The following is a 23,612-nucleotide window of genomic DNA, read 5'->3' as shown; positions in this document are numbered from 1 at the left end:
GGGGGGGGGGGGGGGGGGGGGGGGGTGGCATACAGCACCCATAATTAAAACACAAAACATTGGCGTTGTCACTTGGTTGCTAACCAAAACAGTAGCACCTAGTGAGGCAACGTAAAGAGTCCCTTGGTGTCTTGTAAATGTATTCCACATGTGGGATTAAAGATGATCTTATGTGTGGGCATTAAATCAGCAAATGACTTCCCTTGCGGTACTCAAGATGATTTTGCATCAAACGTCATCCTGTACTGGAAGGCTTGGTTGCTAAAACTAACTAAAACAGCATGTACAGCATGTAACAAAACTCAAGATGTAGTTGCACAATGATGTGGGTGTCCGTGTTTATGTACTGCGGAGCAGACCACGGACTGATTTAAACTCCACGTTCACGTGGACTGCTGACATCGTTTCTTTTTTTCCCAGCAAACAGAGGCCTGCCCTGTCAGTGGTTGAGCAAATGTGAATTCACAACGAGCGAGTACTGACGTGAAAGCCGGTTGGCTGCCGTCCAGCCAGCGCCACACGTTCTCCTCTGCCTGGTCGGTCAGACCCATCCAGAAGTAGCCCTTGCCGCTCGTCTGCTTCTGCAGCCATTCCTGAACACAAAACAACAATCTCACCATAAACCTTGACCAGACCAGTGTTCATTTTTTTTTTCGTGAGTGAATGGGACTCACCTGTTGGTCCATGTCGTGGATGATCAACAACGAAGACGAGCTTCGTTCACAAGCGGCCTTTGCTTCATCAAAGCTGCGCGAGTCTTTGGAGAACAAGTAGCACTTGTTCCTGTAATGAAGCCATTCGGGTGGACAACCTGTCGAGCAACCAATCATATCGTTGCATCAATCCAATATGGTGAAATTCAGCTTGTCGTTCACACCCGTGCTACGATGCAGATTTTTCAGAAATCATTTTGTTAGGATTTGTTACAGTACACAGGCAAGGCCGAATTGATTTGTGCGCCTCCAGTGTAGTACCACGACTAGCCTGTGGTACGATAAATGATGGTTGTCTTGTGCGAGGTCGTACCTGGAGCCCCCAGTGTCAGAGGGACTGCCTCATCTTGGAGTGACACTGGGCTCAAGGGGATGGGGACCCCCGATGGTCCAGGTGGTCCCACAGGCCCCGGAGGCCCAACTGGTCCCTGCAGTCCCCTCGGCCCCTGCTCTCCAGCCGGCCCTATTGGACCCCGGATGCCTGGGGGCCCCTGCGCCCCCTGAGGACCAGGCTGGCCATCTCTACCTGGCAGACCGGCGGTGCCCGGCTCGCCTTTACTTCCAGGAGGTCCAGCCCTTCCACCGGAACCCCTGGGACCCTTAGACCCTGGGTTGCCTGGGACACCCGGAAGGCCCCTTAAGCCTGGAAGACCTGGCGGGCCCGGAATACCTTGCTCTCCTCTTGGCCCTCTTATCCCCGAGGCACCTTTGTCCCCTTTCTCTCCCTTCTGACCTGATTGACCAGTTGGTCCTGGAGGTCCTTTGTCGCCCCGTGGCCCTCTGGGACCAGGAGGACCTGAAAAATAAATGCAGTCCTTGTAAAGCAGTACACGGTTACACACTCGACTGGTCACTAGACAATCTCAAGGCACATGCAGACAGATGAGTATTCAGGCACGCATTCACATTTATGGATTTACAGTCTTCAATGACCATAACAATCGTGATTGGGAATGCATGAAGAAACCAGGGAAAAAAAAACGGTGAAGCATGTGGAGAACATAATAAAGTAAACACAGAAAGACCATAACTTTAAGTGTAACCCAACCCCCACAATTGTGCGATGGACGCCCCTGCTACGAAGCACAAGATGCTGCTTGAGAGTAATCCAATGAACAAAACAAACAAGGATATCACGTCTTACCCTGTAGAATAGTGAAATTCGTGATCAGCTGGGAGTGCTTGGTGTCCACCAGCTTCATCTCCTCCATGATGATGGAGAGGCTGGTGACCTCTTTATCCAAGCGTGCCGCCAAGTCCTCCTGCTGGGATCGCAGTCCGGACGCATCCGCCCTCATGTCGGCCACGCTGCCGTTGAGGCTCATCAGCAAGTCAGAGTGGCGACCGACTGTGTCGGAGCAACCGCGCAGGGCGTTGAGGTTGCGGTTGATGGCGCCCAGAAGCTGCGTGCTGAAGCTGACGTTGCCCGTCACGCGGTCCAGGCCCTGCTCCGATTCGTCTAGTCGCACCTCCAGACGCTCAAATTTAGACAACGTGAGATTGCTGAAGTCCCTCTGCTGGTCCAGGATCTCCTTCAGGGACTGGTCATGGGCGTCTGCCAAGTTGCTGGTGTTCTGCAATTGGCTGGAGACAAAGGCCAGCTGGGATCCGACCTCCTCCAGGCTGTCGTTGTTGGCTTTGGAGAGCACAGAGGCATTCGTTGCCAGAACCTGCAGGTTGTAGACTTTACTCCGAAGCCACTCGGTATCAGTGAGTGTCTGTCTGGTGGACTGCTCCAGACTTTGAAAGTCATTGCGAACTTTCTGGATGTTCTGACTGGTGTCATCCACCGAGCGGTGCAGAGCCTCGATAAGGCCGCGCTGCTGTGCCTGAGTGAGGTTCAGGCCGCCGATGCTCAGTAAGACTTGATTCTGGAGCTTCACTTGCTGCTGAAGCTCTCTCTGCAGCCGGGTCGTGTCGTCCTGCAGACCCCCGAGGACACCGCCGTAGGAGTGCAAGGTGCCGTTGACAAAATGCAAGGCGGCCGTGTTGCTGTCCAGAAGTTCCCGAATCGAGGCTTGATTGCTCTGGATTTCCGATCCGAGGTTTTGCAGTTGGCTCAGCTTGGCTTGATCACCGTGGAGGTGCTCCTCCATGGCGGACAGCTGCCTCTGGAGGGCCAACACCTTACTCTTGAAGGCATGGATGGCTGTGGTGGCGTTCTCGGACTTATCCCCACTCTGGTCATCTGATGAGAGACATTCCACTGATCATGCACACTGTGGCAGTTTTGTATGGGAAACGAATTGGTGAAGTTTCAGGATAAACCGAAATAAACCTAAAATGCACTGTGACCTTTTCTTGGGAACTTAAATGGACCTTTTTTTAAACCTGTCCAACTGTTTTGGTGATTCAGTAACTCTTGTACAACTCTCTATTCTTTCGTAAGGAGCCGAATGGCAAAATTCACGACAAATACAGCAGAACCTCAAAAGTCCAATACCCCTGAGGTTTAACCATTCAGAAATTTGACCAATTTTTGGTGAGCAAAAATGTGAGACAAAAAGGAGTTCAATCAGGCAAGACCCCAACATGCCACACTCAGTTTATCAAGATTTCAAGGATATTTTGCATTGATTTACAGTATGCTTCAAAACTAGATTTTAAAGAAGGGCTGCATGGCCACAGAGCAGGAAAAATGACAGAGAGCAGGCTGGAACATGTCAGATAAAGGAAAATACTAAAAAAAAAAAAAAAAAAAACTATATCATTACTTTGCAGGAATCAGTAATCAGTTCCACACAGATTATTACACTGGGAATTTTCTTGAGACATTCTTGAGACACTTACCGAGCTTTTTCAAGTCAGTCTCCACGGCGATAATCTTCCCCCCATAATTGGCAATGCCTTCAGAAACGCTGTCAACTCTTTGCACCACTGCACAAAAGACACAAGATGAAGGTTGGGCACGGCCGTTGCCTCGGTGTACTTTACTCTGGAGCCAGAATGGCCTCCAACCACAGACATCGTTTATGAAAAAAGGATCAGCAGAAACCATTCAAACTTTGGAACAAATCTCTGCACATTTCTCATAGCTATGCAATAACGGTGGAAAGTGATTAGGGTAACTCCCTGGATTGAGTCAAGCAACGTAAATAACACCGGCTTTAATTAGTTTTACTTTCAGAAAGAGATACAAAGGATCCTGCAAAGACGGCCTGGGGGGGTCAGTGACAGAGACTCGGGATGGAGGACCTTCCCCTGGGACAGGAGGTGACCTGGCAGGAGGGGTCTTTTAGTAAACAGTGGATGGAGGGATCAAAGAAGACCCAGGGGAGGCAGCCGCATGTTGCAGGGGAGGCTCTTCACGCCCCCACAGGCGACACTGGCGTTCATTTCCTCTGGAATGTGTCTGGGATTTCAAGGAGTCGGCCTACCACCAGCACCGGTCCTGCCAGGAGAAGGCACCCTTCAAAGTGGGGACCACTTTGGGTTTCTCTGCTGGGAAACTGGTGTCATTTGGGGAGATTGACAAACAGGACGAGACAAGAGATTACTCACAACTTAGCCTGGGAAATGTGGCTAATTAGTTTAGCTTCACGTTAGCTGATCATCCTGACCTTAGATTGACGGCATAAGAAATTTGGTGGAGATGATTTGTTACAAACCACAGCGAAAAAAAAAACAAAAAAACAACAGGCAATGCTGAGTTCTACCACCTTGTGAAGATATTCGCTACCTCTACCCATGTACAGCCTCCTTTTCTTGTTTTCTTTTTTTTTTCCTTTTGGATCAACATGTGACCAAATCAGCTATAAACCAGAACATTTCAAGTCTCAACAATAGAAAACATTAACTTATTCAACAAAGATTTTGTAGCAATGGCGAAAAACAGTATGCTGTTCTGTCCCAAGTTGGAATTATTGTTTGTGGGTTTTACAGTCCTTGCGGGACGCCTGGTAAAATAACATAAAACAAGAGGGGGAACAAAAGCCTGTGATGAAATGCAGCGTTTCACAACATAACCCCCAAAATGTTGAACTCTTTCCTGCACTTACGAGTGAGGGATACATTTTTGGTTCAACCACAGCAGGTTTCCAACCAACGAGACATAATTACATTGTCAATATATCGCTGCTAAAACAATACATCCAGTGGTGGCCTCAAAGCCCCCACTGTTGACCAAACAGTTGACCAAATCCAAAAGTGAAACATGGTGAAAACGTGACCCCCTTTCGACACTTTCATTTCCGTTTCTGAATGTTTTTAGGGAAAACCAATGGCGCTCCGAGACAGGCTGACCTCATTTAGCCTTTTGCTTGTGTCAATCCGGTCACAGAAAGGTCACGTTGAGACGATGGCGCGGAGATGGAGTGCCGAGAGTAGTCACAAGAAGTGTCATCGATCACTACGGGTCTGGCTACGCGACCATCTGGGCCTGCGTCAATGTACATCAAGGCGAGGATCCCTTGACAGAGTTTTGCTCCGGTGCCAGTAAAAACCCAATTTGGCTGGAGTTGCGCTATGTTCGCTCACGGCCCATCTGGGATCGATTAGGTCTGCATGAAAGCGTGTAGCAGAGAGTGCACGGGGGACATGGAGACGCAAAGATAACCCCTGAACATATTAATGTAACTTCACCATTTAAAAAAAAAAAAAAAAAAACAAGGGGAGGGGGTGGGGGGTGCATATGGCAATGTTTATGACAATCATGGTCGGAGCATGGAGAGTCCAGTTCCCAGAAAGACCGAACCCGACCTAGAAAACATGAAACTAGAAAGTTGAGTTCTATAACGCGCTTGAGGTTTGGTCGAATGAATATTCGGACACAAGCTTTGAAGGGTCACTTCACCCAGATGTGCTTGACTGAAAAAAAAAAAGTCTGTCACATGTGGGCCAAAGCCAGAAATGGAATGAATGCAAAATGTCCCCCGTGATCCTCATCTTACCTTTATATCCCAGTACAGCAACGGCGACGGTTAGGAGCGTACACAGCACATAGAGCAAGGCTATGGAGGTTTTCAGCGCCCATTCCTTCTTACACTTCGTGCACTGGGTGCCCTCCTGGATGGCTGTGGAGGGAGGGGTAGGGGTGGGGGGAGGGGATAAAGGCTTTACATTATGGTTTTATATATGGAGAGGTTAACACAAAAAAGTGCGCATTGCGGGGAAAACTTTGTGTCATGACCAAAGGGGTCGACATGAAAAAGCTCCCTTTGGGGCCCTGGGTGGTGAAGGGGTAAGGGGGCACCAAAACAACCTCCTCCCCTCCCACTCGTTGCTTATTTTCATCCATGTGCACCGCGAGAGAAAAAAAAAAAATTAAACAAACCTGATGACCTGCAAGTCATGAAACAGAACGCTAAAAACAACCATGTAGTCTAACTTCGTCATTCTTCTGCTAGAATTAGGAGTGGGATCAACATAAAGGTTTGGGACTTGTGGAACGCGCTTACGGGAACACAGCTGTGGTTCATTTAAGATTCAGGAAGTATGTGTGCGAAGGGGGTCCAGTTTTCATTCACCTGTAACGAAAACTCATTCCACACGCAAAACCTCACCCTACCTCTTGGCTGCTAACCCTACCTCGCTTCAGAAGGTTTGCTGAAGCTAAGGCGGACGATCAACCTCCAGGGGGGGAAAACATGTCCATCCTTCATTTGCCAACAACTGGAGAGTCTAGCAAGACGAGACTTTAGACTTCAACACTGCAAACTCCGCCTTTAAAGTGAACCTAATCCTCACTCCGCATGCCGACCCTAACCTGAGATTCATCTCCTAACCCTTATCTAATCCTGCCTCCTAAACCCTAACCCTAGTGGAGTTAGCAGGACACGATTAGTGACTGCCAAAGCTTTTTGCACCGATACAGTTTAACTCCTATAAAAACAATGCTTTGATTAGCCAACACCGGCCCGTGTTTGCGTTTATAGACGTTGGAAGGAAGTCCATCTCAACCGCATTGCCAACCTGCCAGCCCGGGAGATTTACTGTAAAGACGGAAAAAAAACAGAGCGAGTGAGCGAAAACGGAGGGGAGGGGGGTGAAATGTAATAGCTCATGGTTTTGATTCTTACCCAACTCAAATAACGCCCCCCAATGCTACGCAGTCCAAGGTCGTGATTTGTCACAAGTCCTTGTCCCCTGCTCTAAATTTCTGCAAGCCATCAAATTACGAGACTGATGGGGGATCAAATCGTCATGCCAGTTTTCATTCAAAACAGACGGCGGTGAAATACCGAGCGGGCACGATTGCAGTCAACAGGGAGGACAGAGCTGTCAATCTGGCGTGGCGGCGTGTTATCAGCGGTATCAATCGTCCGCGTGGCGAGTGAGAAAGTGTCAGAAACCGACTCAAATGCTTCATCGCATGACCACGCTCGAGGATCACGGACCAAAACAATTTACACTGACCTCAACTCTCAAAGCTCCAAAATGCTTGCTGGTATTGAAACCCACCACAACCTCTTTAAATTCTATGAACACATATTTATACGTGTAGCGCAGTGCCATGTTGGTGCACCACGATGGGGAACCAGCGGCAATTTATTCATTTTGGTCAAAAGGGTTGAACAAAGAAACACCAAAACTGAATTTCGAAGCATGTTTCCGAGGACACGGAAATTCCAGGATAGGACTCCTGGAATTCCAGGGTGACCTCTAAGCAGCAACACCGACGAAATAGTTTTCACCTTTGTCACGCGAACAGAGCCGAGATGCCAAATTTCACACGAGATGCCAAACTATCCTGAGCTGAGGTTTGCGTCTCATGATTTTTGGCATTTCTCGGAATTGTGAGTCACAGAGTGCCTCGGGGGTGGGGGTGGGGGGGGGGGGACGGACGACATAAACGGGACAAGTTGCATCTTTCTTTTCATCAGGATTTGTGCCAAAATGTGGAAGGTTCTACCGCCAACCAAAGCTTCTAACCCGAAACCTGCCACCGAATACCACGGTGATGGAATGTTGTCTTTCGGTTTAAGGAGAACGCCGCAATATGCCAAAGAGAGTGTTTTGTCCACTTCGAAGCCAAAATGTAATCGTTCTGCCTTCTACCCGTTTCATAAAATATACGTGAGAATCAATTGCGTCGTTCCTGGTTCATCAACTACACAACAAATGAACAAGTGACATCAAAGACAACCTCCTCGGTCAAGTTGTTCTGGTCAGGATTGGCCCCAGAAATGCGGGGGGAAAAAAAAAGAGGCCTCTAAGATTAAAACGCGACGTTTATTTACTGTAAATAGCGGTCAGGGTTTCCGTGGTGACAAATGGGAACGCAAAGTGGTGAGGTCACACGCTCACGGCTTCCCTTTTCACGCCCTCGACAGACTTCCAGGAACCACAGATTGACTCCAAAAGGACAAGTCAATGAATTAAGGCCGCCATCACAATGAAAAGTAATTGAATTAGCTCGTCAACGTCCAGTCCGTCTTCATGCAACCTCATTACCCCAACTTGGGGGGGGGAATGCGCAACATTCAGGCTTCAATCTGCTGCCAAGTTTGTGAGGCGGTGGGGTGCCACAGAGGCTCCCGTGACTCATACACCTCCCAGTTTTCTCGCCCACACGGCAGAGCTGCCCTGCGCCGCCTCACGATGGCATGTCCGCATTTGCGTGTGCGCTCATCGAATCGAATCGGTGACTTTCAGTGACCCTGAAGTGCAGCCACTCTTGAAAAAACCAACTCCAAACAAAGAGGATTTCCGTGTGGACCTTGTAAATGTTAAAAAAAATAACCTGACGGCCTTCCAGGACGATGTGTTCGATCTAGATTATAATCAGGGATTGTTTTAGCGTCTCTGCCTCGTGGTTTCTGAGGCTCTGGGTCTGACTCTCTGGTCAGAGCTTCTTTTGTGCGGTTGACGTCAATGAAGCAGAATCAACCGATTGTGACGCTATTGTGGGTTAATGATGATGATTTACAGGGCAGCGCGGTACGTTAGTGGTTAGCGTGACTGCCACACACTTCTCAGGTTCGCCGTTTGAATCGCTTCCTGTCATGATTTGTGTTTTGGTGGCCTTTTGTTTGGATTCAATTTAAAAAAAAACGGTGACCATGATATTGCAAAAACACAAGGTTCGCTCCCCGGGATTCTCAGCTTCTCCCCCCAGTGTTGGCGTGTGCAATTAACACATTTCTTTTTACCTGCCAATGACACAACAAGAGGAAGTGCGAAATTAGGGCCAAAATTCCTCAGAGTTCATGGGACGACTCTGGGGCCTTGGTGCGAAAAAAAAAAAAAAACACACACACACACACACACACACACACACACAACTTCATGTGTGGCTTTCTTTATTAAGCGTGATGGAAACCAAACGCCTCCATCATGCGGTCCTGCGGTTGCGAGTGAGCGTCACCAAAAAAGCCGCCAGAGAGCGGGGATTTAAGGAGGGCTTTTTTTTTTGTTGTTTTTTGTTTAATCGCTGGAAGGTGAGAAATAGGAGCACTGTGATGGATGAGCTGTTGAGGCCTCTTATATTTCGCCAAAGGAGTCCGTTCAAGATTGACATCATCCAGTTGAGAAATGAGGAAGACAAGAACGAGGGCTTTTTGACAGGCCATGTCAAACATGAGGCTGAAAAACATCAATGCAGTTTCACATAGAGAGCAGCAGAATGCTAAAGACGTTGAGAGAGAAAAAAAGCCAAAAATGAGACACCAATTGGGTGTATGCTCCTCGACGACCAACTAACTCGACCAACTAACTCCACTAATGAGAAGGAAATATCCACATGAGGGTACGCTGGGGGGAACGTTTCTTCTCAATTGGCTCCTTCTACAGCCAGTTTGACAAACTCGTCGATCGCCTAGGCTACCCTCGGGCCAGGGGGCCTCGTTGGGCTCTGCAAAGATTCCGAAAGACAAACAGGCCGACTTTCCAAAGAACTACATCAACAGTGCAGTTGGGATAGGTGTGTGTGTGTGTGTGTGTGTGTGTGTGTGTGTGTGTGTGTGTGTAGCCTGCTGGCTAATAACCGCCTCATTAGCATCTGGAAAAATGATAGTAACGGATGTCATGCGACACCAACGAAAAGAGGTCAGCATAAAAGCAGGAATCGGGAAGATTTAATCCTCTAAAAACAACACAATTCAAACGCCGCTGTTCTTCCGACAGCTTACACTCAAACTTTGATAAAGAAGTGTTTAACTTTCAGCTGCGAGCGCCTGGAAAAAAAAAAAAAAACACCATCTCAAAGGCAGCGTTCCCCGATCCAACAGTGAAAAATCTCCCAATGCGGTCCAAGCCGAGGCAAGTGCTTCAAAGTAAAATAAACATCTCCGTGTCACTCGATGGAGTAATGCTGAAATAAAATAAATAACATCTTCCCTCTGATGAGCAGCTGGGATAATAAAACCCGACCTCCTCCCCACCGAAAAACGGAATTCACGGCATGTCTTTCTCTGCCTGGCTTGGCTGTCGGAAACATTTGGGCATGGAGGAGAACATTTATTCTTCCGATGGTGTTCACAATGTAGAAGCTTCTTGACTCTCAGACTGAATTGGACAGGACTTTACGTTGATCTGTCCCTTAAAAAAAGGGGAGCATCGTACCCCGCTAGGCACATAAGCATTTTTGGGCCCTGGAAAAATGACGACCAAGTTCCCTCGGCGTCCAATAATTAGTCCTCGGGGGAGAAGAACAGAAACAGGCTCCTACTCTATCTTGATTTCTGACAGCATGGTATTTGGTATTTAAGATATGGCGTTAAAATAGCCGACGCTCATCTTCGTGCTTCATGTTCGTCCGCCGAAATGTAAACATGCCAAGTTACAGTTCCTTTCCTGCTGCGAAAATCCAGGAAGTCATAATAAGGTCACGCAGAGTTCTGTCAAAGTGAATCGTACATAATGAACTGCAGACAGCTGAGACACGGTTGTTTGTAGTTCCGGACATATCGATAAGTTATTCCGTGGCAGATAAGACAAAAGCGAAGTAAGACTTTAAAGCAATATGGAGTAGGACATTACTGGAACAGGAACCCTCCCTCCCTCCTCCCCCGAAAACTGTTTCTCCAAGGTGGAAGCCGAAATGTAGTGTCAAGATGAAGAATTAAGTTCTATGGTTTGCGACGCTTTACACCGACCACTGATTGACTTGATTAAGACTCACGTTTCAAATCTGTCAACTCATACTAAAGGGAAGGAAACGTGGGCCGGAGAATTTGTGAATGGAAACAGGATGATCACTGGTGTGGATGCCTCACGACAATAACTCAAACCGAAAAAGTGACAGTAAACCGCATTCAGAACATCCAATTACACGGTGAAACTTCCAAAAACAAGCCAGGCGTCGACACGCAGACGAGCAGGAGCCCGATGACCAGCCAAGGCTCTCCCGGGTGGGCAACAATGGAAAAGTTAAGCGGCGTCGTGGGTACTGAAGTTCCTTCTGGGTGGCCTGGCACGTCTGCAGTTAGAGAGTGAGCGAGGGGGCGTGTCCTTCACAATCGCGGTGCTTACATATCGCGTTCAAGAGGAAGAGCGAGACAACAACCTGAACTGGTTGTCAGCCAGTCACAGGGCACATTTAGACAAACAAACATTCACACTCACAATCACACCTCGGGACAATTTAGAGTGTTCCATTCACCTGCAACGCATGTTTTTGAAATGCGGGAGGAAAACACCGACCACTGATTGACTTGATTAAGACTCACGTTTCAAATCTGTCAACTCATACTAAAGGGAAGGAAACGTGGGCCGGAGAATTTGTGAATGGAAACAGGATGATCACTGGTGTGGATGCCTCACGACAATAACTCAAACCGAAAAAGTGACAGTAAACCGCATTCAGAACATCCAATTACACGGTGAAACTTCCAAAAACAAGCCAGGCGTCGACACGCAGACGAGCAGGAGCCCGATGACCAGCCAAGGCTCTCCCGGGTGGGCAACAATGGAAAAGTTAAGCGGCGTCGTGGGTACTGAAGTTCCTTCTGGGTGGCCTGGCACGTCTGCAGTTAGAGAGTGAGCGAGGGGGCGTGTCCTTCACAATCGCGGTGCTTACATATCGCGTTCAAGAGGAAGAGCGAGACAACAACCTGAACTGGTTGTCAGCCAGTCACAGGGCACATTTAGACAAACAAACATTCACACTCACAATCACACCTCGGGACAATTTAGAGTGTTCCATTCACCTGCAACGCATGTTTTTGAAATGCGGGAGGAAACCGGAGCACCCGGAGAAAACCCACGCAGGCACAGGAAGGCCTGATTCAAATCCATGACCTCTGGGCTGTGAGGCAGGCGTGCTAACCAGTCGACTACCGACGCGCCTCCCAAGGTCCAACCGCATCTCAGTCAGATGTGGAAGGTTCTTACAGTTTATACTAAAATGGGGAAGGGGCGGGAGGGTAACACGAATCCCCAAATACATTGTTAAAGTGTGTCTGGGTGTTCTGCTGCTGGGAAGTGTTTGGGATTTTATAGCTTTACGGACGCCGGAGACTTGCAAATATCAACCCATTAGGTCGGGTGAGACACCGTTTTCGAAAGCGCTCTCACGCGCGAGCGCAGAAGACACGCCAACAATGAGCAATTTTAGCGCATTTTCATAGGAGACGCTAAAAGAACACAGGTGCCTTGGATTGCTTCCTGCTGTATGTTGAATTACCAAATCAATGAGTCAGACCCTCATATCAGAGCCCATAAAAAAATGTTTTAAAAGAGGACCGGCGAACTCCTGTTACGGCTCCCCTGACATCTGCACGTGGGTCATGTCAAGGACACCGCGGGGTTATTACGGTGTGAGTCGCAGAGATGGAGCGGTGGAGGGTTTGGATAAGAGTGTCGGCAGTGCGGGTGGAGCGCTGCTTTTCATCACGCTGGAAAAAGGTGCGTCAGAAAAGCCTGCGATAGATCCATACACACACATTGAGTCTTGAATCCAACAAGGTAGTAGTAGCCTGCAAGTCGTAGCCTTTTCGACCCTGAGAAAGGTAAAAGCAATTATTGTGGGGTCCACTAATTAGCACTATGGAGAGAGGATCAGAAATTGACTCAGCTGTGGCGACAGATCGGTTTTTCTCCTTTTCGTTGCCTTTAGAAAGAAGTATTACTTTTCCATCCTCTGCTTCCGTTCAGTGGTCTGGTTCTGGTACAATTCATACTTTTGCATCTTTCACAATTATTTGGAGTTGAACCTCAACAAATTAGCATACCATAACACTTTCAGCGATTTGCATTTTTCTGTCAACGTAATCCACCTAAAATCTGTGATTGAGACAGATTGAGTCTTGGTTCTGCCTCAGGTGTTCTTCCTGTTTAAGAGTTTTTCCTTCCAAAGTGTTTGCACACATGAAGGCTCTCTTGGTATTTACCAATGCTTCTCATTCACTCCAGCTGACTCTTTTAACGTCAAATGTCTTATCTCCTCACCCAGGAGCCCGTCAGTCCTCTTCCTGTTCTTCCATCCAACGCCGGCTGCATCTCTTCCACCTTCTCCCACTTTCCCCCTCACTCCCTTGCCGTCCGTCTCCCTAGGGTGAAATATCCCCTTGTCGGATTCCTATCTCGCCTCCCAACTGTCTGGCGGTACATCATCTCATTTTTTTGTTTACACACTCCCCGTTACATTCGCACTGAACATTACATACAAGACACATGGCTAACATCCAATACAATTTGTTTCTGTTATGTCATTCATCGTTATTTGCTTTACACCGAAAACAGGAGCGGGAAGGTCTGACGGTGATGTAGCGAACCTTTCTCTGAAAAATGTATAAACAGCTACAAGGCAGACCTAAAGAAGAGCAAAACAAAACAGTGTATGTCATAAAAGAGGCCGCCAAACCGCTGCAAAGAGACTCCAAAATTCCTGGCACTCCATCAAACGCAGAGCACGGCATCACATGACCGTATGTGTTAAACTCATCATGCTGCTGAGTAATGGGAACAAGACGACAGTACGTTTGACTTTGTTACCCGGGATGGATGAGTTGTTAGTTCTCAGACAATGGCAAGAATGAAGCAATTTGTGACGTGTTGACGCATGCAGTTGCAAGCATGAGACACCCCGCCACCCAATTGTGGTTTCAGGAGTGCGCTGAGCCCAAAGTGGTGAAACCATCACCAGTACAGAATATGGATGAGCACACTTTGGGTTTATTGATGTCCCCTTGCTTTTTTATCTAAGTGTTGGTCATCCTACTTTTGGTCACGTTACACCACCAACGCAACAATCCAAAAACCCCCTCCCATCTCTTCTGCTCTTTCCAACATTCGTTTCATCATATCACAGTTTGTCGTTTCAAACTGACGACCGAGCGCACGAGCTGTAGGGCGCGGGTGACGTTAAGAAAAAGGCTCAGCCACGTGGATTGCTTTTTAACTCCGTTGGCCATTTTATCCCGGCGCCCCCAACAGAGAATAACAAACGTGTTTCGACCTTGAGTACCGTGGCAGGCATCCAGGCCCGCCATATGAATTCACTCAGCGCACCGACAGTACGTGTGCTTTTCATCTGGCATGCAAGTCACACAAATGTCTTTTTGTGCATTTGTGTAAATACACGTCATACGGGCATACCTACCGGATGATGTTTGTGTAAGATAGAGGATGAGAAACTAATGTGCTCACGTATGTTCTGTCCAAAAAAGCTAAGTCATTAGTTTTGGGAGGAAAAAAAAAAAATACCAAGGCACTCCAAGAGTCGACTAAGTGTGGAGTTGGCGTCCGTCTTTGGTGAGAGTCATGCACGCTGGCATGCACCTCAGCGCGCTGATGTCATGAAGCTAATCGTAGATTAGGGAGGCTAAAGAGTGCGGAGGGGGAGGAACAGCAAAGCAATCGTGACTTTCTTCTCCTCAAACAAAGTCAAGAGTTCATCGAAATAAAAGACTTCCCCGCACTCCTCAGCACTTTCTAATCTAAACCATGGGTCGGACTCTGGCTGGCAAAAACAAACAGGATGCTCCTCCTCGGGTGACTCGGATGACAGGGAATACGTTTGAACACAGTTTGAGGGCCCCTCTGCTCTGCCGACATGGGGCCAAACATCGCCCTCAAACTACGGAACGCCACTGAACCGTGAACCCAAATGTGTAAATGACAAGAATATTTTACGGCGTGCAAAATAATGCAATGAAGCTTCGCAGCGAGGGGGATTTCGGATCAGAAAATACACACTGCGTGCAGAATAGCCTTACCGGTAAAGAAAATACGGGCCAGAGGAGTTCTATTCATCCAAATTATACTGGGCATGGTCGATAAAAATGGATTATTTGCGTTGCAGATCATCTGGATAAAGATACCCTTTAGTGAGCCATATACATCCTCACATTCTCACTCACTCATCATTCTGCAATAAATCATTCAACGTGTCGCACCTCAATCAGTACTCGCAAACGTGGCATCTGCAAACCTGACGGTTGGGTTTGAACTTGCAAAAGCTGTCAAATCTTTGCGTTACAGATTGTGAAAAAAAAAATACTGCATGATGTTAAATATTGAGAAGATGTGGACCAGAGGCACACTCATATTATATGGGTTATGGTAGGCCTGTTTTACTGCCGCTTCTCCTTTCTGCCCGCCATCTCTCCCGTTTGACAAGGTGTTGATGGGCTCTGCGGCAGTTGCTATAACTGATGCCAACCTTATCTAAATACATTTGACTTGACCTGACCTGATCTATCGCTTCTCACCAGTAGCTTGTGCTCAAACCTTACGCTTGAAGTGGCCAAAGCATGTACTTTTTTTTATCATCAAGCCAACACTTGACCTGCGAATGCAACAGTACGCATCTCTCCACTAGCGAAATAGTTCAATAAAGCAAAACCGACAGTCGAAGCCGCTTCATAACAGCAGGATTGCCTCGCACATTTCATCTTGCGTAATGCTGCATAGTTGCGGTCTTGGCCATGTTTGCGTGTTTTTGGGTGGGGAGGAGGGGTGAATTTATTTGGATAAAAGCAAGAAATTATTCTTGAAAGGTTTTAGCATGAACCCACATTTCCTTGCCAGGATTTAAACATGTTAATGATCTTAGCATGGCGAGGTAGGATGAGGGGTTCTGACTTACTTAGCGTTAAAAAAAATGTTTTAAAAAAAATGCATAAAAGGTGTTATTCATCACTCACCAAAGCGCTTGTATCCAAAAGACTGTACTTCCTCCTCGTCTGCAAAGTCGTCTGCGTGACAAAATCAGAAACATATGACATAAATAGCTTGCACCCCCACCCCAAAAAAAGCCAAAAGTGATATCTAATGTGTCATACTGTACCTATTAACAATGAACCCATTCATTGTGTAGGTGCTACAAGGTCATGGCGCAGAGTGCGCAAAGTAAAATCGCGATACGCTGAACGTCACATGACCAAACCCGGAAAACAGGTTAACGACCTGGCTGTGTATTGCGCAATAACTATACGATGACATATAGCATGATATTGAGGCAACGTATCTGTAGTGCTTGTTCTTCTTGGATTTTGGTTTTCGGTCAAAAACATGATCACGCACGATTCCCCGCGCTGAGGATTTTATCGGTTGTGGAACACAATCTTTATGTGGCTGCTGTTCTGCGGTGACATTATTGCAGCACACCACACACAATACGATCAAAAGTGATAAATGCCTGATTGTTATATTCGTTTTTTAATCATCACTTCTGGGCTCTGTAACAATCATTAAGATTGTAAAAATCCTTATGTGTGTCGTGCGCCTTGGGTTCCCCAAGACCAGGAGCATAACATGCCACTACACTAAAGAACATCATGGTTTAATGGTAAACAGATGGTGCTAACTGGGGGAGGGGGGGTGGTCTCATGGGGAAGAGACTGATGAGATGTTTTGGTGAGGGAGGGGTCACTTTGCTATTAAACTAGTGGTGATGTCAACCATGCATCGCCTTGTAGAACTATTGCAGGAAGATACTATCACTGCTAATGGCCATCCAATTTTTTCAATCACTATCAAGTGAGTGGTTCTCAAACTTTTTAGCGCCAAGTACCACCTCTTAAAAGAACTCGCCAAGTGCCACCATAGTCTTCAACATTGAAAAATAGTAACGTAGGCGATCTGTTCACTGAAAACGGTGCAGACTTATTTTGTCACTGTAACATGATGCACACTTTGAAGATTGCTGCCCAGAAATATAGGGAAGTTCACTTAAGTGTACTGAAGTGACTGAATTCAAAATAATAATTTTTTGGCGAAACACAATTGTATCTAAATAAATGTATAAAAACAATTCTTGTATTATTAAATGTATTGTAATGGTCTTAAAAGTTAAATACCATACATTAAAAAAAAGGATTGCATTGAATTTCTTTCAACATGATGCATACACGCTCTATTCTGCTATGTTCGATTGTGTTGCGTGTTTAAAATGTGGTATATTGTTTATTCTATAAAATTGATTAACTCCCCTACGTACCGCTAGAGAGATTAACAACCATCATTTTTACACCTACGGACAATGAAGCTGACGTGCAAGTTTTGGGAAGGTGAGAGCAAGCCCGAGAATCAAACCCAGAACATCTCAACTGTGAGGCAGATCTTCAAATCGCGAGTACACCGAGCTTCCAATTTATATTTGCATCCTGCACATCCTTTCATCCATCTTCTACAACTAAGGAGATTCGAACATGAAACCTCAGAACCCGTGAAGCAGACGTGCTATCAAGTGGACGCTGCGCTGCCCTGCTACTTATCATGCAAAAGCATGACAGTCGCTTAATATGACTGACGAAGCATAATAACGATAACAATGAATAATACCTTTCATTGCGTTTTGATTGGTCGCTGGGGACAGAAGAAGACACAAGGATCGCTGTCTGTCACTTTGTGCGCATCTCAGCATCCGACACAAAGTGGGTCAATAGTAAAAGTTCCCCGAGTTTACGAATGACTATTGCTTGGGGGGAAAAATATACATATAATAACATCAAAGCAAAAAGGAAATATCAAACTACACTTGTCGTTGGAATCCCATCGCTCTGGTAGTTCCTCTTAGCGGGACTGATGTGCTGTTTCTGTTTCTGTCTCCTCTTCACGCTGTTTCTTCGACTGCGAGAAGTCAAGCTGCATGTTGCGATGTCCGGGTGTTACCTTCAAAACTAAAGGGATAAAATATCATCCACTCACAATCGGCATTTCGTTCAATTGTATCACTCGCTGTTGTGACTTCATCAATTCAAATCTGCTAAACTAATTTTTTATGATATGATATGAATATTTTTGAAAACTCTTATTCTGAAGTCCAAACTAAATCCGATGGCTAACAACGTTAACGATTGCTAGCTTTACACGGCCACGACAGAGGCATTTGTTAATCAACGGATTAGAAAATTTAAAATCTTATTTCTGCAAAAGTGATTAATTAAAATAATTTGTTTTCATTTTTAAGTCACTCACTCATCTCATTAACTATTTTCTCATGAACCCCCTCATGAAAATCTGCTGCCCATTACTGATAATTTCTTTAAAGGCGTCACTGAACACCGATCAAGTGACATTTTCTTGCTCACTTCCTGTGTTTTTACACATTTCATTTTCCCTTGGCTTTCTTTTACACAAGTGGTTGATGAGTTCCAAACTTAAAAAAAAAAATTTATTCGTCTTACAAAAAAAGTGTACAGTTAAATATTCTACAAAGCGCTTTGTTACAGCTGCACCTGTTGTGAAAGTGCAACTTTGAGCAACACAATTGCATCAATATCAGACGTCAAATCCAGAGCTTCACATGCAAACATTTGTCCTTCCCTTTTGTCCAAATGGCCCCTCATCTATCAAGACGACACTGCAAAGAATGCCTGAATCTCTGAAGAACATCATTGTGACAACCACTTAACGTCACAGGCCTGCGGACGTGCGTCGGCGATCAAAGCGGAACAAGGAACTGCAAAGGAACTGGGCCTGGTGATGGTTATAGCTCTTCAATACAAGAAAGTCCTATAAGACAAGAACAAAGATAAAGATGAGCATGCCAGCTGTAAAGGCATAGAAATGCAGTCAAACCACAAAGTTCTCCTCTTCACTACCACTGCACCAAATATGGATGACTTCCATGCAAAATCCACATCATAATGGTCTGTGGCTTTGGCTCATTTGTAAAAAATGATATTGGAAGTTGCAGAAAAGATGCGATGCGTTGAAAGTGAAAAATATATATATATATTATTGTATTAATTACTACAACACCATTGATGGTCCTTAAGTAGTTAAACGCTCACCAATTTTTAAGGGGTGCCCTAGGGGTTAAATTGAAGATTAGGGGTGTCAAATTCATTTTTATGACTGTGAAACCGTATGAATGTTTAATCACCTCCTCCGATTATTACATATGCAGTACACAATTAATGAATGGCTAGTTTTGAAATCAAAAGTCAAGGATAGTAATTTGTTCAACTGTTCAAGTTACAAAAGTAATGTAACAAGAAAATGTTTGCACTATATCAACATTATTATTTATTACATATGACAATTTGAAATTTTGGTACAGATTTTAGCAAGCATGATGGAAGTTGACCTGCTTGATTTGCTTTTGCGGGCCACATAAAATGATGTGCTGGACCAGATCTGGACCCCGGGCCTTGAGTTTGACACAGGTCGGAGATAAATATGAAAACCAGTCTCTTCACTCATGCAAAACTGTGGACAACATAGCCATCTATAGGCAAAAATGCACAATTGCAGTCTTTTAAGTTGGAACGTAAAACTGAATTAACGGGAGCCAAATTCAGCGTCGTCAGATAGGTTTCATTTTGTATTGGCTTTGAATGAATGTAGTTTGCGGAAAGGTGACATATGGTATTAGCTTGGGCGAAAACGACGACGACGAAGACGATTTACTAACATAACATTTCAATCTAATGGCCATTGATTCCTGAAAGTGAAAATGCTGTCTTTGTATTGACCACATGGTGTCAGTAGAAGACCGCGGAACTTAGAGTATAATGCAAGTTTTTGAAAAACTATTTTATGTGACACACGTAAAACGTTGCTTTTAAGAACCCAAATCAGTGTTATTATCAAATAAAATAACATTGTAATCATGTTTAACAACTAAAGTCGTCACTTACTACTTGTTTTAACCTTCATTGTCGCTGCTGGATTTGTATAAAGTTCTGTTAAAAAAAAAAAAAAAAAAAAAAGCCCAGCGCCACTTTTAGTTCTCGCGATACTTCACCAATAACAAGGAAGTGCTTCTCGTTCTATTATTGGCTGGTATTTGAGATTTGCATTCACGCGTGAAATTTTGGCGCAACGTATTCACGAACACAAGTGACATTCGTGACAATTTTTTTCAATTTCGAATATTTCGTATACAGTTCAATGGAACAACCGACCGGGGAACACGGCGCTAAGACGCCGGAGGAGATAAAAAAGACCTCGCCGGGTTTGTTTTGCGACGAGCGCGGCTATCTGAACCAGGTGGCGTTCATCCTGGAGCACGGCCGCAGGAAGGGAGACCGCACCGGGACCGGCGTCATCTCGGTGTTCGGCACCCAGGCCCGATACAGCCTTCGCGGTAAGCCTCGCTAGAAGGCAAGCCATTCATTCAAATCTTGATTAGGCCTGGCGAAAAAATGCTACCACTTGGTGCTACTTTTTTGGAGTTAAGACACTCATTTTAAATTTCAAATATCTCATGGCGCACCACAAAGTAATTCGGAGTAATGATGAAATATTTATGTCCTCGTCTGAGTGTGGGGCCGTCTAGCTTCATTGTATGGCCACAGTGGCAGGTCCCCAACCACTGGTCCGCGGGCAACTCGGTCCCCGGCCGCACAGAGAGACAGAGAACAAACCCCAATAATTTTAGGGACAGGGCACATACATTAGTCCAACCCCCCCCCCCCCCCCCCCCCCCCCTCGTCGATTACCTTCCAAACTGCAACACAAATTTAACGATATGGAGTAAATGAAGTCCTTGTGCAAGGTAGCTCGCGTACATGTGCATGTTACTAAATCGTGTCTCTCTTGTTTTGTAGATCAATTTCCTCTACTGACAACCAAGAAAGTATTTTGGAAAGGAATCCTTGAAGAGTTGCTTTGGTTTATCAAGGTTCGTCAATTGAGGGCATGTAAGGTATTTATTGTTTAAGGCTGGGTGGCCATGACAGTCTAAAATGCTCAGAGTTATATTTTTTTCCATGGAATGGTAACCTTGGGTGAGTAATTGGTGCACCATGGTCAAAATGTTGATAAATGTTGTCTATATTAATTGTTTAAATTCTACATATAGCACAAATTATGACCTCAAAACACTTCGATATCATTTCAAACTGATCTTACAAGTTTAGCCATTTCAAGATAAATGACTTCCACGTGATTTGGATTTTGAAACAAACTAAATGCAATGGAACAAGGACCACAGTGTGTATGTCGCCATGATACAACCTGTAAAAAACACAAATTACTACTTTCCTGTGCTCTGTCTGAGGATGTTTTTGACTCAGTGATACTTGGATGCAGTATTTTAAATGCATATTTGGCAAAAGGCTCTTTGGGTTCTTTCTGTACCGTACTGACCTGAAAACTAAATACTCAGATAAGTGCACACAGATGTGTTTTTCAGCCACTTATTTTATGTGCGTTTTACAGAAAAAAAAATGAGAGTAGGCAGGGTGAATGTCAGTCCACACAGCAGTGAGGGTTTCACAAATCATGTTTTCATCTGATTTCATAGCTCAATATCAACCGTGGGATAGTCTGTGTTTTGTGTCGACAGGGGTCGACGAATTCCAAGGAGCTGTCGGAGAAAGGCGTGAAGATTTGGGCTGCTAACGGCTCGCGCAGCTTCCTGGACAAGTGCGGCTTCACCGAGCGTGAGGAAGGCGACCTGGGTCCCGTGTATGGCTTCCAGTGGCGCCACTTTGGTGCAGAGTACACCGACATGCACGCCGGTACCACTACCATAATTTCTTTGGAGCTTCCCACCCATTTTATGCATGAGTGGTTCGCACTTCTGCCTCGCAGTTCTCAGGTCTGGGGTTTGACTCTGGGCTCGTCCTGCGTGGAGTTGGCATTTTCTCCGGTCATGCAGACGCTATTTAAATGACACCTGAAACGAAATAAAAAAATGAATTTTATCTTGACTTTTGGGACATCTTCTGTGGCCTTGATTTTGGCTTCTTTCGTCCCTCAGATTACACAGGGCAAGGCGTTGACCAGCTACAGAAAGTCATCAACACCATTAAGAGCAATCCAGACGACAGGCGAATCATCATGTGCGCGTGGAACCCTAAAGGTGCAGACAAACGCAACAAGTACACACAAGGGCATCCATTTTTAGATTGTTGTAAGAGTCAACATTTATTATTGTTTTTAATTATTAAAAAAAAAAAAACAGGATGCTGTCTGTTCACATTCAACATGTGCGACTTTTAGTTGCTGGCTCTCATTTAATGTCTTTTTCATTTTGTCATTTGTCAGACCTGCCTCTGATGGCGCTGCCTCCCTGCCATGCCCTGTGCCAGTTCTACGTGTGCGACGGCGAGCTGTCCTGCCAGCTGTACCAGCGCTCTGGCGATATGGGCCTGGGCGTGCCTTTCAACATCGCCAGCTACGCCCTCCTCACGTACATGATCGCGCACATCACGGGACTCCAGCCGGGCGACTTCGTCCACACGTTGGGCGACGCGCACGTCTACCTCAACCACATGGAACCGTTGAAAGTGCAGGTTAGCAGACCTCAGCCAAGGCCAAACAATCTCACGTGTGCCTGAATTCTCCTAATTAATATCTGGGGAGTATTTTGCTCTCACTTGCTTGGCAGCTGCAGCGGGAGATCCGCCCCTTCCCCAAAATGAAGATCCTGCGAAAAGTGGAGCGCATTGACGATTTCCGCGCCGATGACTTCGAGATTGTGGACTACAACCCGCACCCAGCCATCAAGATGGAGATGGCCGTGTGAGGCCTGTTGATGTTTTTTTTTTTTTGAACTTATAAAATATCAAAAAGTGTCACAAAAAAACTCAAACTACATTTCGCAAAAGAGACGATATGTTCATGCTGACGCAAATGAGGAAGACTTCTACTACAACTGAGTAAGTTGTTGTTTTTTTATGCCCTGTAGTATTATGTGTGGAGGAAATTGGTGAGGTTGTTGTTATTCTGAAAATTAAATTAAACACAGTTTGGGACTAGGGCAGCAAACAAAAAAAACCAAAACATTTAATTAGTTGATTAATTCCGTAGGGTCTCCAGAGACCCAATTGTCTGTGCACAAGCTATTAAAACGCCAATTTCCATAAGATGTCTTTTTGAAAGACACGTTTGGGGGGCGGGGGGAAGCATTTAACGTTCCTTTGTACTCATGTTTAAAAATAGATTGTATCTTGAAAATGTTATTTTATTTAAATAAAGAATGTGCGGTGGGCTTTAATTTTCATATGTGTCTTCTTCTTAACGTCTATATAAAGCAAGTAGCGTCTATATATAGAAACCAGCCCATGGGACTCACCATACATGTAAGTCCATTTCCTCGTTTATGTGCTGAATTTTAACTTGAGAAATACCCGTACATTCCTGTTTGATGTTTTTCGGTTTGTGTCAAAATATTTGAAACTGCTCTTGCCACCTTAATAATAAACATTGTAAATCATACTGCAGTCATCCATTTGTTTGTTCCTTTTCTTCTAGGTGGCAGTATTAAGCAGACCAGAACCAGGTCGTTATCAAGTCAAGTCATCCTTTTATTGTACAAATCCCCTAGGTGAGTTTCCCCATTCATCACTATCAGTTAGTTTATATGTATAAAAAAAAAAAAGTGTCCCCGTCATATACAAAGCGTAATAATGTTATTCCTATGAGGGCAATGGGTACATAAACAAGTTACTGTATATTGCTGTGCTGCTTTGACGTACATACTGTAGATAGCTCCGTGCTTCAGTCACATTTCTACACAGGTTTCGTTCACACTCCTGCCAGAATATACAGGATATATATGTAAGTCACACAAATCAATGCAAAAGATGCAATCGTGAGCGTGTCTTGACAGAAACGCAT

The 23,612-nt window shown here is 45.4% G+C and overlaps 2 protein-coding genes across 3 annotated transcripts in view; one reads left to right on the top strand and one right to left on the bottom strand.

Moving 5' to 3' along the window:
- Nucleotides 1–17,693, bottom strand: part of LOC109517530 (collectin-12) — an 18,470-nt gene extending 777 nt beyond the window's left edge. The window contains exons 1-8 of one of the 2 annotated variants that reach the window (XM_019872736.1): nucleotides 17,379–17,693; nucleotides 15,740–15,790; nucleotides 5,603–5,725; nucleotides 3,504–3,590; nucleotides 1,858–2,901; nucleotides 1,027–1,509; nucleotides 675–811; nucleotides 484–593 (exon numbers count right to left, since the gene is read on the bottom strand). In XM_019872736.1, the coding sequence (XP_019728295.1) occupies nucleotides 484–593; nucleotides 675–811; nucleotides 1,027–1,509; nucleotides 1,858–2,901; nucleotides 3,504–3,590; nucleotides 5,603–5,725; nucleotides 15,740–15,790; nucleotides 17,379–17,460 (2,117 nt within the window). In that variant the 5' untranslated portion in view covers nucleotides 17,461–17,693. The remainder of the gene's footprint in view (nucleotides 1–483; nucleotides 594–674; nucleotides 812–1,026; nucleotides 1,510–1,857; nucleotides 2,902–3,503; nucleotides 3,591–5,602; nucleotides 5,726–15,739; nucleotides 15,791–17,378) is intronic. The other variant, XM_019872737.1, reaches the window with a different exon arrangement.
- A 2,107-nt stretch (nucleotides 17,694–19,800) lies between these two features.
- On the top strand, nucleotides 19,801–23,215 carry tyms (thymidylate synthetase). Its single transcript, XM_019872727.1, has 6 exons — nucleotides 19,801–20,130; nucleotides 20,594–20,667; nucleotides 21,334–21,508; nucleotides 21,751–21,852; nucleotides 22,038–22,285; nucleotides 22,381–23,215. Exons 1-6 carry the CDS (start codon nucleotides 19,935–19,937, stop codon nucleotides 22,516–22,518), a joined length of 933 nt encoding a protein of 310 aa, XP_019728286.1. The 5' UTR covers nucleotides 19,801–19,934; the 3' UTR covers nucleotides 22,519–23,215.
- The last annotated feature ends 397 nt before the right edge of the window (nucleotides 23,216–23,612 follow it).

Source organism: Hippocampus comes, unplaced genomic scaffold (assembly GCF_001891065.2).
Source record: "Hippocampus comes isolate QL1 unplaced genomic scaffold, H_comes_QL1_v1.1 scaffold52, whole genome shotgun sequence".
Lineage (NCBI taxonomy): Eukaryota > Metazoa > Chordata > Actinopteri > Syngnathiformes > Syngnathidae > Hippocampus > Hippocampus comes.
The sequence above is the reverse complement of the archived record's forward strand: the minus strand, read 5'-3'. Positions and strand labels throughout refer to the sequence as shown.